Source organism: Phoca vitulina, unplaced genomic scaffold (genome assembly GCF_004348235.1).
Source record: "Phoca vitulina isolate PV1807 unplaced genomic scaffold, GSC_HSeal_1.0 scaffold8, whole genome shotgun sequence".
NCBI lineage: Eukaryota > Metazoa > Chordata > Mammalia > Carnivora > Phocidae > Phoca > Phoca vitulina.
Window position 1 is genome coordinate 47767400 of NW_022589711.1, and position 16468 is coordinate 47783867.

Consider the following 16468-nt stretch of genomic DNA (forward strand, 5'->3'; position numbering starts at 1 on the left):
TCCTTCAGCCTCACACCTCCCTGGACATCCTGACCTCCTTACCATAGCCATCTGTATTGAGTATTCTAAAGACTTGCCAGAAAAGGGAGAGAAATGGTTTGCCCCAGGCCCCAGGCCCCAGGCCCTCCTCGTGCCAACCGTCCGCAAGCCTCCTCCCACCGGGGCCCTGTCCCTGGCTCACCTGAACAGTGACGCCCATCCCCAGTCAGGTTTGGGGGGCAGGCCTCGCAGCCCTTCCCAGGAATGCACTGCACACTCTCGAAGCACGGCTCCTCACAGAGGTCCTTGGAGAGTTTACAGTATTGGCCAAAGGTGTTCCTGTCACACTTGCAACCAGCCACCTGGAACGGGTTGCTGATTACTGGGTAGCCAGGAGCCTGAACCATTAAAGGCTTCTGGGTGTTTCTGTACTGACCCCTCTGGTCTGAGAACCCATGGACCTCAAGTCCTTGTCTTAATTCCGCCAGCATCTACGTGAGCACCTTCTTGGCCAGGCCGTGGTCCTGCACATCCTTGCCAAGGCCACCGGGCCTCCCTGGGCAGTTCTTTCCCCCCGACCCCTCTGCCTGGTGCCAGCCCTGGGATCTCAACCACACCATATTTCCTTGCCAGAAACCCTTTTCAGAGTTAAGACAGGGACTAAGTATTCTACTATCCCTTGAAAACTGGATCTTACGTAAGCTCAGTTTCCTGCTCTATCTTCCCTTGCTGACTCCCAGACCAAGAAGACAGAGCCGCACTGCTAAGCACAGTGAGAACACACAGCAACCAGAAAAATGGCACAGGGAGGTACTGATTCCCCAAACCTCGTCCAGCCCCCTGGTCTCTCTACTCTGACACGCCTATGGAGATGACTCTGGAAATCTCCCTAAAATGAATCCCCTCCAACACTTTCTACTTCCAAGACTGGATATTTTGGGATACCTAAAATAATATATTGATTTTAATCTCTGTTTCTCCCAGTTAGTATCTTTTTTCTGTCTTCTAACCCCTGGGCTCCTCTACCACTACCCCTTTCAAGTATGAATCCTTTGTTCATGCTTCGGGAGAAGGGTGCGTGTAAGGGGTGAAGGGGGTGCTGGGGTATTGCCAGCCAAACACTTTCCTTTATGGCTCCTGCTTTACAACCAAAACAAAATAAAACAAAAACAAAACAAAATTTTTAAAAAAGAAATGGGGCAAGATTCATAGACTAAGGCCAACTATCTTGGTTAAAACTTGCAGGAGCAAAGATTTTCTCCAAAATAAAGAGACCCTTCTTTTAGCTGGAAGGCGACAGTAGAGGAGATAACAAAGGGGTTTGGGAGTGTCAACGTCATAGGGGACCTGCCCTTCTCTTCCCAACACCACAATGATGAGACCCTAGAGAGAAATGGCTGCGTGGTGCTTCTGGGGCAGATGGGAACTTAGGCTTCCTGTGTCTGAGCAAGGCACAGAAGCCGCAAATCACCTCCCTGGGACCAAGGAGGAGGGAGCACGGAGCCTGTGATCTGTGTAGGCTCATGCCCAGGGACCACAAGGATGCCTTCCTGCCCACATCTCTCCATGCCTTGTTCTAGAACCATGGAGCTGGGTGGGGGGTAGGGGGGGTGGCACCTGTGTGGCTCAGTTGGTTAAGTACCTGACTCTTGATTTTGGCTCAGATCATGATCTCAGGGTCGTGAGACTGAGGCCCCCGTTGAGCTCCCTGCTCAGCGGGGAGTCTGCTTGAGATTCTTTCCCTCTCCTTCTGCTCCTCCCCCTACTTGCTTTCTCTCTATCTCTCTCAAATAAATAAATAAGTCTTTAGAACTGTGAAGCTGGGAACCCCTGGGGAGTTTTAAGGGATGCTGAGGTGAATGTTTCCTGTCAGCCTGGCAGAATGGGAGCTAGGAGATAAAAATTCAGCTGAGCTATAAGCAGTGAAGAAAGTTCTGTTTCTTATACACGTAAGTTTATGGCCCGAGATTGATGTTGACTCTCCTCACCTACCACAGCTCCCAACACACACATTACCACACAGGGACTGAAGTATGACATCCCTTCAGTTCCCACTGCCTTTCCCCTTAACAAGGAAACCTTCCACCCACCCTCCTCCCAGCACTCACCTCCAGGGTGGAGTTGCCCACCCAGCTGGTCTGATTGTATAAACACTGGCTCTCTTCCCTGCAAGCACAGACCACCGTCTTTGGCTGGAGTACAGATGACAGGTTGTCTTCGACATTTCTTGCTAGAATCTCCAGAGCGAATGGTTCCAACGATTTTGGTGTCCATAGCAATGTCCCATTCTCTGCCCCAGGGAAGAAAAGACCATGGAGAGCTGGGAGCCTTGACTGTTGTGCAGTCTGACACATCGTGGCATCTAACACCCAGAGTGCTGATATTGGCCTTCCCGCACCTCTCTCAGACCACCCCTCAGATGTCATCAGGCATTTCCTTGAGCTTGGCTGGCTTCCTGGAATGATCCCGGTCACACCCCAAGCTGGAGGCGGCATGAGCCCCACTAAGTGATTGTAGGGTGGGGAACTCCACAGAGGGGAAGGCAGGTGCCCCCTGAAGAGACCCCAAAGGGGAACCCTGCCTGCACCTGCACCAGATGGGACAGCCAGGAGGGACAGCCAGGAGGGACAGCCAGGAGGGACAGAGAATAAGGCCATAAGGCCGGGATCTTCTGGATGCTTCCCCAGGCTACACTGCAGACGAAACTGGCTTCCCCCTCACAGCAGCCCCGTGCCTTGCCCCGATTTCTTGCCCACCCCTCTCACTTTGTGGACCTTTGACCTTCAGACACCAGACTACAGTGAAAACATTGTTACGTATCAGCAAGGACTCTTCTGATCCAAACCTGTCTTACAGTGTCCAAGAAAATAAGCAAGTCTCCTTAACATAGCAGGTTGAGAGTTGTTGATAGTAGGGGACAGATGAGAGTAACTTCCAGGCTATCCCTCTTCAGGAGAGGAGCCCAGGGGAGGAGAAAAATCTCCTGATGCCATTGGCTAGCACCTGGGAGGGTGCCACGTGGAGCCGAAGGGTACACACAAAGAAGTTCCTTCTTATGCACAGAGAAAGAAAATGAGGCAGAGAGAGGTGCTCTGAGCTCAAAATAAAGTCCCTAATGGCTTTGGTTTAGCAAAGATCAGTTACTAGCATAATTGGTGCTGGCCACAGAAGGCAAGTTGCGTCCTGTGAGCTTTGACTTTTTGACCCAGATCACGGTTCTAGGACTGGGGGTCGCCACACCATTACTGACAGGGAGAGATGAGGCTTTGCTTGATCCCAGCCCAGAAAAGCAACAAGGAGAGACAAAGTTAGGCAAACATGGTTGGCCGACATAAAAATAATGAGAAACATACCAAATGAAGGTATTTGTATCTTTAAATCCTGTTCCACATTATATCCTTCTTTTAAGAGATTTGAAAATGCTTTAGGTTAGTATTGTTTTAGTTGTTATACTTTATTCTAATAATCTGGTGATTGCATAAAGCTGGTTTAAGATGATTGCATGTTACTGGATTTGAGGTGAAATGACCTTTGAATCACTTGTATGGGCCCCGAGTCAGTGAAGCTAGCTGGCCAGATTGCCATGAGGCCATCGCTGCGATTCACTGGGGGCACCTATCAGAATCATACAGATCATTCTAAGAAATTCTGGTCCTGGGTATTCTGATGGAAAAGTAACATGAAGTTGCCCAGCGTATAATGATGCAAAATTACTTAAAGCTTGACTCTGACCTCATCCCTTCCACCTGCAGCCAAGTACTCTTACCAAAGAGCCTGAAGTCAGTGCCGTTGTTCCTCAGAGTGAATGTGACCTTCGCAGAGTGGCTGGTGTACTGAAACCGCTTGGTCTGCCCTACGTAGGCTTCCAACACACGCTGACCGTCGATGGATGGTGGGTACTTATCTGAAACACAAAGAGGGGATTCGGGGTTTGGAGCAAGACAGTTTCTGGCCTCACGGGCCTCCTCTCTCTTTGTCTAGTCCTCTGGTTTATGTGAGGCATTCTCAGGGCTGTGACCCACCTCTGGAAGCCAGAATTATTCTGTGTACCTGCTTTCAGATCTCTGTAGAGCCGGTTGGGGCTCTATTGCCCACCTGGCCAAATCCTTAGCTTCTCTTTATCTTCCCCCCAGACAGGATTCAGGTCAAGTTCTTTCCTGACCAGATTGCTATGCTCGGCATGGTACAACGTGAATCAGAGGACAGGGTTGTTCAGACTGTCACCGAGTTTTACTTCTGGAAGAGGGCTGGAAACCGTGAGGCTCATCTCCAGATGGGCATTGCATTTGTCAGGAAATAGAGCGATGCAGTGGAAATGCCATTTCCATTTCATTGTTCATTTATTCATTCAGTCACTTAACACATTTATTGAGCCCCTACCATATGGCTGGCACTGTTCTGGGTAGTGAGGCAGTAAACAAATAATAAAAAAAGATACCTATGAAAATTAGAAAATATGCTAGATAGTTCTAAGTGCTAAGGAGAAGAAACCAAGCAGGGAAGGCGAATAGGAAGTATGGGTAAATGTGAAGTTTTAGACAGGAGAGCCAAGAAAGGCATTACTGTGAAGGCGACTCCATTTGCGTAGAGCCTTGAAGGAGGTGAGCGGTGAGCGTGGGGCTGTCTGGGGGAAGGGAGTCGGACAGAGAGCAGCACGTGTGGAGTCTGGAGTCGGGAGTGAGCCTGGTATGTCTGAAGAACACAGAGAAGCCAGTGGGGCTGGAGTGGAGGGAGCAGGGCGGGGAGAAGCAGAGGAAGAGTTTGAAAGGTACTGGGATCAGGCTGGAAAGGGCATCACAGAGGGAGCTGGGGAGTCATGGAGGAATAACATGAGCAAAAGATACTGTTAAATTTTTTAAACGTGCAGCTTAAAGGAACGTCATGAAAGGGGGGTGCTCCTCATCTGCCACCTGACTCTGCAAACGCCTCCCTGCTCTTTGTGCCTCTTACTGAGGGTGGCGTTCATCTGCTGGTGTCTTCTGGAGAGCATCTTAGTGCTCAGGCCGATGCCTGGGTTTCGTGTGGCCAGGCTGTCATAGATGCACTGTTTGTCTCCGTTACACTGGGCGACCAGCTTTTCATCCGAGGTTTTGTTTTGCAGTTGGGAAAGGAAGATAGGGGTGAAGTTGGAAGGCAGATGGTCATCTCTCTTGCCAAGGAGTCTTGTGTCACTGATTTCCCCTATAACACAAGGGAGGCAATGGAGGTGGGACCAGGGATGGGTCTCCAGCTATACTTCTGCCCTGTCCACCCCTTAGCCTCACTTTATATGCCTTGGGGCGAGGGAGGGAGATGTGGAGGGATGGAGTGACTTCCGGCTTTTGAGGCTGGAAATCCCTCCTCTAGTGAGTGAGGGCCACCACTTCCTCATCTTCATCTTCTAGGATGGGGGTGGAGGGGACAAATCTGGGGTGACACCCGAATCCTCAGCATGTCCTCCTGGACTTTCCACCTCTCGCTCACAAAGGATGGAAGTCTGGCTCCCATAGGCCGAGGGAGACAATGCTTCCTTCACCCCGGCCCGGCAGAGTCTACCCCGAGGACTCTGAGGCCCAGACTTACAGGTCATTCCATATTGAAAAAGCGACTCCTCAGCGCTATTGCTGGGAATGGTGGAGCCATTGGGCATCCTGAAGTCGTCATCTGGATTGTCATTCCAGACTCCTGAGGGACAGAGTAGGAGGTCGGCCACCCTGGAACTGTGGCTCTCCCCTTCCCTGGGGAGTATCCAATGGGGCACGCTCAAGGTGTGAGGGGGACGAGGGGGCCTGGGAAGCCTCTTCCAGTCACATCTGTTCTCGGTTCAGTCTTTCCCCGGGGGAGGCGGGAGGACCACACCTCATAGCCCGCCCCTCTGTCTCAGGGATGGAGGAGGGGAAAATGAAGGAGGAAATGGAGGAAGAAGGGAGGGGGAGTGGGGGCTGGAGGGAGGGGAAGAGCAGCTGCTGACTCTACCCTCCCAAGAGCCCATCCTCAAAGCCCCCTGGGCTGCCCTGCAACTGGAGCCTTAGGATGACAAGAAGTGAGGCTCGAAGGAAGCTGAAGAGGTCCCTCGTCAAGCCCCACCTCTCCGCGCCCTCGGGGTTCTGTTCCCAGGGGGCCGAGGAAGGGAAGCTCAGCCTGGGACGCCCACAGGCCAACTGGACGGGGAGCTGCCTGTGGTCTGGGGCTCGAGCTCTTGTGGCCGCCGCTGCGTCAGACGCAGAGTCCTGTCTGCTTCTCACCCAGGAGGCCTTCAGTGCGGTTTCGATACTCCTCTGGGAGGCTGCAGGAGGTGTGGAGGATGTTGGCGAGGGCGGTCACTGAGATGGTCACGGTCCCATCGAAGGTGGCTGACACCAGGGAGCCGTTGCGGGTCATGATGATGCCGGTGGTGTTGAACATCTCCAGGCCTGGGAGGTTGGGAGACAGAGGAGGAAGAAACCAGCATGGGAACCCTGTGGGTCCAAGACTCGGCAGTAGTGAAGGGTCAAGGTGCAGAGGGGAGACCTTGAGAGCAGCTCTGGGGTGGCCTGGGGGTACCTTCTCCAGTGTCCCAAAGCCAAACTCACAGGACACCCCCTCCTTCCTGGGGACTGGAGACTGGGGCGAGGCTATCACCGCCCTGGAGGAAGGAGAGAAGTGAGGAGGGGAAGCCTAATGCCTGGTCCTGGGTGAAGAAGCTGCTCAGGCCCAGCTGCTGAAAGAAGAGGGGGTGAAGCAAGGGTGCCGACGCCCCCCTCCATCCCCCGTGCTGCTGCCTCCTCCTTACTCCCAGGCGCTGGGCGCCCCCCTGAACCCTGACCCAGGGAAGCGGGAGAAGGTGGCTGACGGCTGTCCCCAGCCTACCTTCCGGGTCTTCACGGTTAGTCTCAAATGTCACAGTCTGATTATTGACCTGCACATGGATTGTGTCATTGGGCTCAAGGAGCCATCGGACCTGGAAGGGAATTGGAGGAGGTCTAAGCCTGACCTGCGGGTGGGCCCAGAGGCTGAGAAAGGAAAGGAGGCTGCAGAGAGTTTGCACCTGAGCCCCGGCGCGGGGGGGGGGGGGGGGGGTGATGATGAGGTTGTGCTAGCTAACGGCTTTAGAGTGCTCAGCAGGGGCCAGGTTGGAGCTAGGCACATTTCTCAGATGATCTCATTTAAATCTCACAACGGCCCTGTGAGGTAGGTAATACTATTATCCTAATTTTACTGTAAGAAAACTGAGGCACTGGAATTTCAGTCGTCTCTTCAGGATCACAAGGCTGATGGAGCCCTGACCTGAATCCCACTGTCTCTAGGGTTGACTCTCGAACCACTACACTGGCCGGTTGTGTCCTCCCTCCCTGCTGCCCCATTCTCTTCCTCCTTCTTTCTCTCCTGGAGGGCCCTGCCTCACTCACTGTGATGGGGCTCAGGCGGCTGGTGTCATATTTAGCCGCAAAGGCAATGAAGTTTGTGGCCTGGGCCGAGCCGGTCTGGGCGGTGCGACCCTGCAGCAGGAACGAGGAGTTTCCGTCCCAGGCCCGGACGAGCTGGAAGTCCCCCAGCCCGTTGAAGATGAAATTGGCACCATCCAAGGTGGTGATGTGGGGGTCCCCAAACATCCAGGCTGGAAAGAAGGAGAGATCACATGGCATGGCAGACCAGGGAAGGATCTGAGATCCCCCATCCCCTCGAGGCCAATTCAAGGCTGGGAGACGTTCAGGGAGTATAGAACCATCCCCCGAGGCCCTCTTGCACTTTTGTGGCCCCGCCCAAATTCACATCATTATCTCCGCCCTCCCACCCCCTCCCCAGTGCCATGTAAAAAGCCATCAGCCGCACACCGGACCATCTCCCCGTCGTGGTCACAGCCCTGCCCCAGGAAGCTTGCTATCCCTCCCCAGCTGCTCCACCTCAGCCCCGCCGGGCCCCAGCAGCCTCACCGGGCCGTGGGGGCCGATACCCGGCACAGCCGATGCGTGGCTGCCTTTGCTGGTAGAGGGCACAGAAGGATGGCTGGTCGTTCCAGCGGCAGCACCAGCTCTGCGGCTCTAGTTCCTGGTCTGTGGAGAAGAGCGGCACGTTGCAGGGAGAGCGGGGACCTGCAGAGCCCGGCCAGAAGGTTTGGTGGGGCAGGAAATTTTTTTTTTTTTTAAGATTTTATTTATTTATTTGACAGAGAGATAGAGAGAGAGTACAAGCAGGCAGAGAGGCAGGCAGAGGGAGAGGGAGAAGCAGACTCTCCGCTGAGCAGGGAGCCCGACGCGGGGCTCGACCCCAGGACCCCGGGATCATGACCCGAGCCGAAGGCAGACGCCTAACGACTGAGCCACCCAGGAGCCCCAGGGTCAGGAAATTAATGGCCAGAGAGGGGAGGCTGCTGGGAGGGAATGGGGACAAAAGGGCTTCTTTCTTCGGGTCCCACTGCTTGGCTTGGAGCCCAGGCCTGACCTCTGACAGAGAAGAGTAGAGGGAGCTCCACAGAAGGTGGGGGTGAGACCTCTGTGGACAGGGACACACATACCGAACTGCCAAGGAGCATGCACTCTCCAGCCTTGGAGAAGCTCGCCCCAGGGCCCGTAGCTGCAACACACGCCCCCGCGCCAGGAGGAGAAGCTGCACAGCTGCTTGCTGCCAAGGCCCCACCAGCCTGCGACAAGGACAGACGTACTCAGGCCCCGAGGCCTGGGGGGCAGGGGGGCGGGAATGGGCAGGCGTTTCTGGGGAGGGGCCGAGGGTGTCCTGGAAGGGACAGGTCAGGTGTGAGCAAAGGGTGGGTGGGCGGGCTTATGGGGCACGGTGGGGAAGCCCCAAGAGACAGGAGGGAGGTGATACCCATACTGATGGGCTGGAATCGTAAGTCCCATAGTCCCTGCTGCCAGGAGCAAGGGCAGGCGATCTGGTTCCAGCCCCATGTGGGCCACTGAGGCTGTCTGTTCAACCACTGCAGACACTGGAGACGGTAGTTGGGCCTTTCTTCCCTGTGTAGGCTATAGACCTGCAGGCCCCGGACGCCTAGAGGAGCAAAGGAAGAAGGGGTTATCCCAGGGCCCAGGGCCACAAACTCTGCTTTGGCAACCCAACCCATAAATGTGCCCTCTGTATGCCACCTCCCCCACTCTGGACGGCAACTCCAGGGATGGGACCCACTTCGGACTGGCCCTTTTTATGTGGCCTCCAGAGGCCCTTAAAGCTTGGATCTTAGGGGGAAACCCTGGGACAAGTGCTGGGCAGAGAGGCCTCACCCACACCCACTCAGAGCCTGACCCTAGCCCTGAGCTTCAGTCCATCGATCCTCCACCCTCCCGTCTGCCACATTAAACTCCAGTACCTTCCAATCTCCCCAAACCTGTTCTTCCTCATGCATCCTCTACCTCACTAAGGGATGCCACCAGCCACCAGCTCAGACACTTGGCTTTCATCCCTGACCCTCCCCCTCCCCCCGCACAGATGTGTCAGTGGCCAAAGTAGCCAGGACAGAGGCCGATGCCCAGAAGCCAGCTGGGGGCTTGCTCCAGCGCTGTGAGGCTGAGGAAGCGTCCTCTGTGCCCGGAGGCCATCCTTGGAAGGGAGAAGTAACTGGGAGAAGAAACCCTGATGGGGGCTTGAATTTAAATTGACTTTTAACTCTAAGTTACATACTGCCCACCCCAACAGCCAGGAGTGAGAAGGGGGCTCAGAGTCCAAAAAGACACAACAGGACATAACGTATTGGATTTGGGCCCTGTTCCCACACAAAAGAAGAAATTATCAAGATAACTATAATTTGTTAAGGTTTTGAAAAAATAATTATTGTTTATGATTATCTGTTCACATATCTTCTCTACAATGGCCTGATATCATGGGAAACAAATCAGATCTTCTTCCCCAAAACGCGCACACACACACACACACACACACACACACACACACACACTATCATATTGTGCCCCCTAGGTCACAAGCAGATGCATCTTGATAGAAGGCCCCGAATCTGACAGGGCAGTTCTCTCCACAAGATGGCACCCATGACTTGACTTAGCTTCTGTTTGCCAAATGTTCTTGTCACAGAGCAAATAGAAGTCGATTTATGCTTCACAATCTACATGGCTGATTTCTAATGCTAAACTGTCCTTCATTCTACTCACATTTTGGGAACTATAATTTCTGTCCTGTTGGGCCTGTGGACAATAGACTGAGTCATGTCCCATGGGGTCTCCTGATACTGAAGCACTGGCCTTCTTAACGGAGTGAGAGCTATTTGAGAGCAAATATAGTCAGTCTTTTTCCTTTTTCTCCCCCCCTTCATATTTCTGGCTCTTAGCACACAGCAGATGCTCAATAAATGATGATTGGCTGAATGTCAGACTTCTGGACCTCCCCTTGGTAGATTCCTTTCGGGGATCTCATCAGGGTTCTCTTTCCAGCTCTGGGACAGGACACCTGGAGTACTCTCCTAACTGCCCATTCATATCCCCCTACCTCCTGCCATAGTCCTGTCCTCACTTCCAGGATCTGGGCCCCCACCGAGAGACCTGGGCTTGGCTCATCCCAGGGAGGGGACATAGCCCAGCTGGGACTGTACTGTGTGAGGGTGCAGAAGACACCAGATGCCCCCGGGTAGTGCCACGTCCTGGTTACACCTGGGGGTCAGACTGTGTGGGGACACCCTCTGGGGTGGTGGAGATGCTAGAGAGCTGCCTCGCTAGGACTCTCATGGCTCATGGAGTCGAGGACAGAGAGGATTTGAGTCCAGCTCACGTGCGAAGAGGTGGCACTTTTACCTGAGTTGGAATTCAGGAATTGGTCCGGTAGATACTTCTGCCACATTGGCTGGGATGTCAGTGGGCTGTTTTCAAAATGCCCATCTCCACTGCAGGCAAAGGAAAGAATCGCACGCCTGTCACACACGGAATCTTTCCCCTCAGTCAGTAAGTTATACATTCATCCAGCCAGTTGGACAGACAGTCACTCAGTCCCGGTAGTCATCAGATCCCGGTCAGTTACGTAGTCAGTTCATCAGCCAACCAGCATCTCTGACTCCCAGCAGCCAGCAGGAGAGGGTAGAGATGGGGGCAAAGGGTGGGAAAGCTCTGATTTATTCTACATCTGACTGCTAACTGCAAGAAGCTGGTCATGAGACAGGGGTGCGGACACAACAGAGTTCAGGCCTCCTTCTGATGAGTTTCCCTTCAACAGGGCATTGGACAGAGGGCTGGGTAGGGGACCGTATGTCGTGATGCTAAGAGCCAGTCTCTGCACTTAGACGGGCATGGATTCCATGCCTGATTCCAGCACTGAGTAGCACAGTAGCCATGAGCAAACTGCTTCATCTCTTTGGTTCTCAGTTTTCACAACGGTAGAAAAGAGACAACAGTAGCACCCGCCTCACGGTGTGGTGGGGATTAAATGCAGTAACATCTGTAGACCCCTCAGAACTGAGTGAGGACCTGATACAATGGGTGCATACCCCTCGGTGTTGAGGTTCATGGCGCTGCTCCAGGAAAAGGGAAATCTGGTATGTGCCTCTGAGCAGTGACTCCTGACCTTTCCTCCTCTCTGCCACAGGACAGGCAAGGCACACAGGTGTGACACCTTCCGAGGGCTACTCAGGAGGGTGGGAAATCCCTAGCTAGTTGGATAATTCCACTCCTTTCTCTTTCACAGCACATCAAAAAGCAAGGGAAAGCAATGGAATTATAGGGGCAACCCTGAACACCATCTAAGAGAATTTATAGCAATGACCAGTAACAAATTCCATGTGACCTTCACAACTGATTACACACACCAGCATCTGGAAATACTGTGGTTGAGAACTGTTTGTCAGAGACTGAGTCACCTTCACACACAGGAATCCACGGCCCCGTCTGCGGCTCCCTCCCTCCACTCTCTGTCTTTCCCACTGACCCCACACAAGCTGTTGGTGCCCCTGGGTGAGGGGCTAATGCTCAGCAGAAGTCAGGAAGGCAGATTTCAGCCTCAAATATCTGGGTGCAAGTTCCTGTTTTGCCACTTCCATCTCTGTGACTTTGGGCAATTACGGATCTATTTTTACCTCAGTTTTCTTATCTGTAGAATGGGTAGTAAAGGGTATCTCCTTCATGGGTTGTTGTGATAATTAAATGAAATAATGCAAGTTAAGTAGTTAGTGTAATAAATGTTGGCTGTTATTATGATACTTGAGAGGTCAAGAGAGGTTGGCTAATGTCAGTAGAAATCAGAGAAGTCAGAGCTCTGGGAATTATTAGGAAGCATGCGGATTAGGTTGGGAGACAGAATGGCCAGGTGAATGGGCATCTTTTAATTTGAAACAGCAAGAAGTGGGAACTGGAGTTGGTGTGAGTTAGAAACATCAGCAAGAAGGACTCATACCCTGTCCTGGGCGGGGGTGGGGTGGGGGGGGGAGGAGTGGGTGTGCAGCAGAAACCCCACCCTGCAGCACTTCCTAGTATCTACTCGGTGTTGACCATCCGTCCCCATGCTACCTGGAGAAGCCCATGAGGACTGGGTTGCCTGGGCGCTGGGTCACATCCCATTGCATACCGCCACTTTGGTAAAGAAACAGGGCATAGGACCTGCTCCCGTCTGTGGAGAGGATGGCCTGGTAGGTGTTGGTCTGGAGGTCGGTTGGAGACAAACATAGGGTTGCCTGTGAGAGATCTGGGGTCTCCTCTCTGATGTCCCATCACCCTCCTCACCACCCTGCCCAGACACCCACATCATCTTTTCCTGGCTTCCCCAGAGCAAGTTTGGGATTGTGCAGGGCAGCTTTCACCCTGGGGGTCAAAGCACCTACCCTGGTGCTTCTGCCTTCTTTGTGACTTCTGTCCAGAGAGAGGTGATAAAGGGCTCTGGTTTCAGACCCAGTGAGAAGAGAGTTTGTGTGAAAAAGCTTCAGGACTTGGAAAGATTAGCCACCACCCCAGAGAGCCGAGAGAGGCCTATTCAGCTCCCTTGGGAATATTTTTAAGGACATTGTTCAAAATGTCCCCTCAACCTGAATATTGTGGATGGACCACAGAGGTGACCCTGAAGGTTCTCTGAAGGCAGATGCCAAGCACTGCTTGTACAAAGCAGGTAACCAATGAACTTGTTGAACCAATGAAGAAGTGGCTTTAGACCACACACAAGGGCTGTAAGAGTCCCCAGAGGGAAGACTGAGGACACTGTGTGGGGTGACCATTGCCATTGGATGGTTTTGCAGCTGAGAGCCAGAGGTGGGAGTCAGAAAGCCTCAGTTCCAAGCCTGGCTTTGTCATTTGCTAGCTGGGTGACCTTGAGCAGCTGGCTTAACCTCTCTAACCATTGTCTTCCTCATCTCTAAAATGTGGCTAATAATATCAGGTTGAGCCATATAAAATTGCCAACAGCCAGCCATTTTTGACTTTAAAAAATTCCATTTCCTATGTTTCAACCCAATGAGTACTAGGTGAGTGCTCAGCAAACAGGGTCGGGGTGAGGAGGTGCTATAACCTGCAATCTGTCCCTGAGTCAGAGCACATGTTAGAAGAGTGACCCCTGCCTAGGGCTCTAGGATGTCTGACTTCCAGATGGTTCACAGGGAGCTGTCCATTGGTCCACTCACCCCGAAGGTCCACCGGGCGGGATAGGCAGGGGCATTGACCCACGTGACCTTTAGAGTCCACCTAGCTTTGTAGCTCCAGGTGTATGTGAACTTTTTAATCCAAGACTCCACCTGCCACAGTAGCTGGTTGTGTTCATCATAAAGCGTCTCATATTCCTAGGAAAGGAAGGCAAATAAGACAAGGAAATGAGGGTCCCACCACAGGTCTTCTCATGGTTGTGAACGCGTATTCCCGAGTCTATGTAACCGTCCTGCTCTGTTTGCTCCTGCCCCCCATATTTAAACATCACCCCCTGCCCACACGGAGCCCGGGCACACCCCCCACATAGCCCTTTGTCTCTTCTTGCTGGCTGCTGGGGAATCCTGAATGCTGGACTCGGAAAGGCTCACCTGGTAAAATATGGTTCCCTGGCCACTGGAAAAATCAGCATCGTCCCAGAATGGAGCCACCAGGGCCACAGAGTCCGAGCCTGTGAAGCCTCTAGCGGGGGGATTGGGGTAGGAGAAAATCTGGTACTCTGACTCCGGGAAAATGATCTGGCCATTATCTGTGAACTGGGCACAAAGGTTCTTCTGGTTAGTGTTTAGGGAGGGAGGGAGGGAGGGAGGGAGAAAACATCCCAGCCTTGGGCCAGCTCCTCAGAAGTGTGACCCCCAAAGACCTCTCTGGGTAGAACTGTAGAGATGTCAACAACTTTGGCAAGGTTATCTCATTCCTCTCGCTGCCTGCTGGGAGAGCCCCTTTTACATAGTTCTCACACAAATGCTCTTCAGCTGCGGGACACTCCTCTCTTTTAAGTCCTTCCTGACATGGTAGGTTTTGCCCTGCCTCAGCGGCCAACCCCAACTACAGACAGGCCCATCACAGAGCAGAGCCCTCTGGGTGAGTCCCCGCAGAGCCATCCTGAGGCTCCCTCCACATCTGAAGGGGCTAAGAGGATTGCTACCCTCAGTCCCATCGCTGTGTTGCCCTATCTTAGTGTGTCCTGCCCCAGGACCCACCCCCGCCACTGAGGCCTGCAGGGTCCACGACTGCCATTCCGACTCTCCTCCAGGACGAGCCAGGATATATTCATAGAAAATGTAAACAACATTAAAAGGCGGTTTCCCAAGTAGAGCTTCCTACCCATAAAAAGGCCCTGAAAACAGTGGAGAGCTTACTAGGTCCCCAGACCTCTCTACTGAGGTAAAGACACTCCTGTCCATGAGGGTAGGGGGGCCTTGCCTAGGTCCCAGTCATCCTCGGCTGTCACCCTGGCATCAAAGAGCGTAAATGCAAACTGCGCCAGGGGCAGGGAGGCAGTAGGTGCCTAAGAAGTGTTGCTTGTTCCATTCTCCCTTCCTCTGGGCCATGGTCATGGTCACAGGGCCATTTCCAAGCCCTGGAGAGAGAAGCAGAGTCTGGGGATCGAAGGTCACGGGTCCTGCCCTTTGGGCTGCAGCTGGGGACTCACATAGAGGTAGTCCCTGAGAGAGGAGCCAAGAGGGAAGCCAATGTGGGGCTTGAAGAGTGGCGAGGTGAAGTCCACAGTCCTCTTGACGAACTCCTGGTCTCCAACACGTGGCCCGTAGGGAAAGAGGGAAACACCTGGGCCAGTACAAAGAAGGGCAGGAAATTCTCACGGGTCCTGACTTCCTTAGGGCTGACAGAGAGCTTCCCCCAAGCTGCTCCTCCACCCAACTGGGAGCCCTGAAGGACTCCTCTGTCCCCTTCTCCACTTGCATTTAACCCATCTCTTCATTTTTGACCCCTTCAGTGGGAACTCTCATCCTTTACCATTTTGAACAAAAGCAGGTCCTGCTGTCAGAATACCAACAAGTTATTCTGCACCTGTTATGATGCTCGTAATTCTCTCAAGGGTTCAAAGACAAAACTCCAATGTTGTGAAGATCAGTAATTGAAATACCATTTCATAGAATGAGACTTGTTTCCTAAGATGGGATTCCTCTAGATACACTGGAGGACCCCCCAGAATTTGTCCTTGGACCCCTTAGAAGTCCATGGGCTCTCGTCCGAGAAAGCTTGTCCTAAATATTTCTCAAATGGATCTCCTCCTTTCTTTGGAGCCCTCTCCTGGTTTGCTTAGAAGACCACAGCGGTCTGTGTACAGCTCTCCTGGCCTCCTGCAAATTCATCCAAAACCCCAAACCCCACAGGACCATTCATAAATACAGATCTAACCATGTCCTTCCTGGTTCCCTCACATGACAGCCTCATTTCTCAATACTCTTCACCTTGTTTCCAGCACCCTCAAGTGCTTTGGGGATATCCTCCCCATGCAATACTGGGACTACTTTTCATGTCTACACCTTTATTCCTGCTCTTCAAGTCCTCCTGCCTGTTTGGCATGCTTCCCCTTCCCTAGCTCCTATTCATTCTTTCCAGGAAGCCTCCTCTTCACCTTGAGCACACCTTGCATCCCCTAGGGGCCTTCCACTGTGCATGCGTAACACCTTACATTTATTCCTCTAATTGCACCTATCAAGGCAGGAGATCTGTGTCCTACTAAATAACACCTTGATCATTTCTTATCTCCACCTCCTAGCCCAATGCCATGTACAAAGCCAGCCCTCAGCACCCAACTCTGATGCTGTCTCATAGTCCCCTGTGAGAGCTTACGACCTAAGAGAGCAGTCTATGAGCAAGCAGGCTAAGACTGAGTATTCAGTTACATCACCCTTCTAAAGGGGATATGGGAGCACCTGGACTTCCCATGGCCCAGATGAGGTAGTAGAGATATCCACAGAACCAGCTCCCCCAGCTACCCAAAAGGGCCCTCACTGGTAGATCTAATCAAGCTGCCATAACTATAGCATCCACATCTAGCTCAATATTCTCCATCCCAGAGTGGAGGGACCCCAGACCTAAAGAACCACTTAACCTTTCTCGGGCTTGATAGGGACTGGAGCAGCTGTTGAGTGTGCGCCTGTGGACGTTCTAGGAGACAAGGTTGTACGGGTCTGGGAGGTTGTTGA

General features: G+C 52.8%; 1 protein-coding gene across 1 annotated transcript in view; it reads right to left on the reverse strand.

Moving 5' to 3' along the window:
- The window catches only part of MUC4 (mucin 4, cell surface associated), a 41426-nt gene that overhangs the window by 5986 nt on the left and 18972 nt on the right, over positions 1 to 16468 (reverse strand). Inside the window, exons 2-17 of the mRNA XM_032406255.1 lie at positions 14947 to 15080; positions 13883 to 14047; positions 13493 to 13648; positions 12393 to 12523; positions 10692 to 10780; positions 8764 to 8943; positions 8453 to 8578; positions 7872 to 7991; positions 7347 to 7555; positions 6808 to 6898; positions 6204 to 6371; positions 5542 to 5643; positions 4930 to 5160; positions 3746 to 3883; positions 2088 to 2269; positions 182 to 341 (exon numbers count right to left, since the gene is read on the reverse strand). Coding sequence (XP_032262146.1) covers positions 182 to 341; positions 2088 to 2269; positions 3746 to 3883; positions 4930 to 5160; positions 5542 to 5643; positions 6204 to 6371; positions 6808 to 6898; positions 7347 to 7555; positions 7872 to 7991; positions 8453 to 8578; positions 8764 to 8943; positions 10692 to 10780; positions 12393 to 12523; positions 13493 to 13648; positions 13883 to 14047; positions 14947 to 15080 — 2382 coding nt within the window. The remainder of the gene's footprint in view (positions 1 to 181; positions 342 to 2087; positions 2270 to 3745; positions 3884 to 4929; positions 5161 to 5541; positions 5644 to 6203; positions 6372 to 6807; positions 6899 to 7346; positions 7556 to 7871; positions 7992 to 8452; positions 8579 to 8763; positions 8944 to 10691; positions 10781 to 12392; positions 12524 to 13492; positions 13649 to 13882; positions 14048 to 14946; positions 15081 to 16468) is intronic.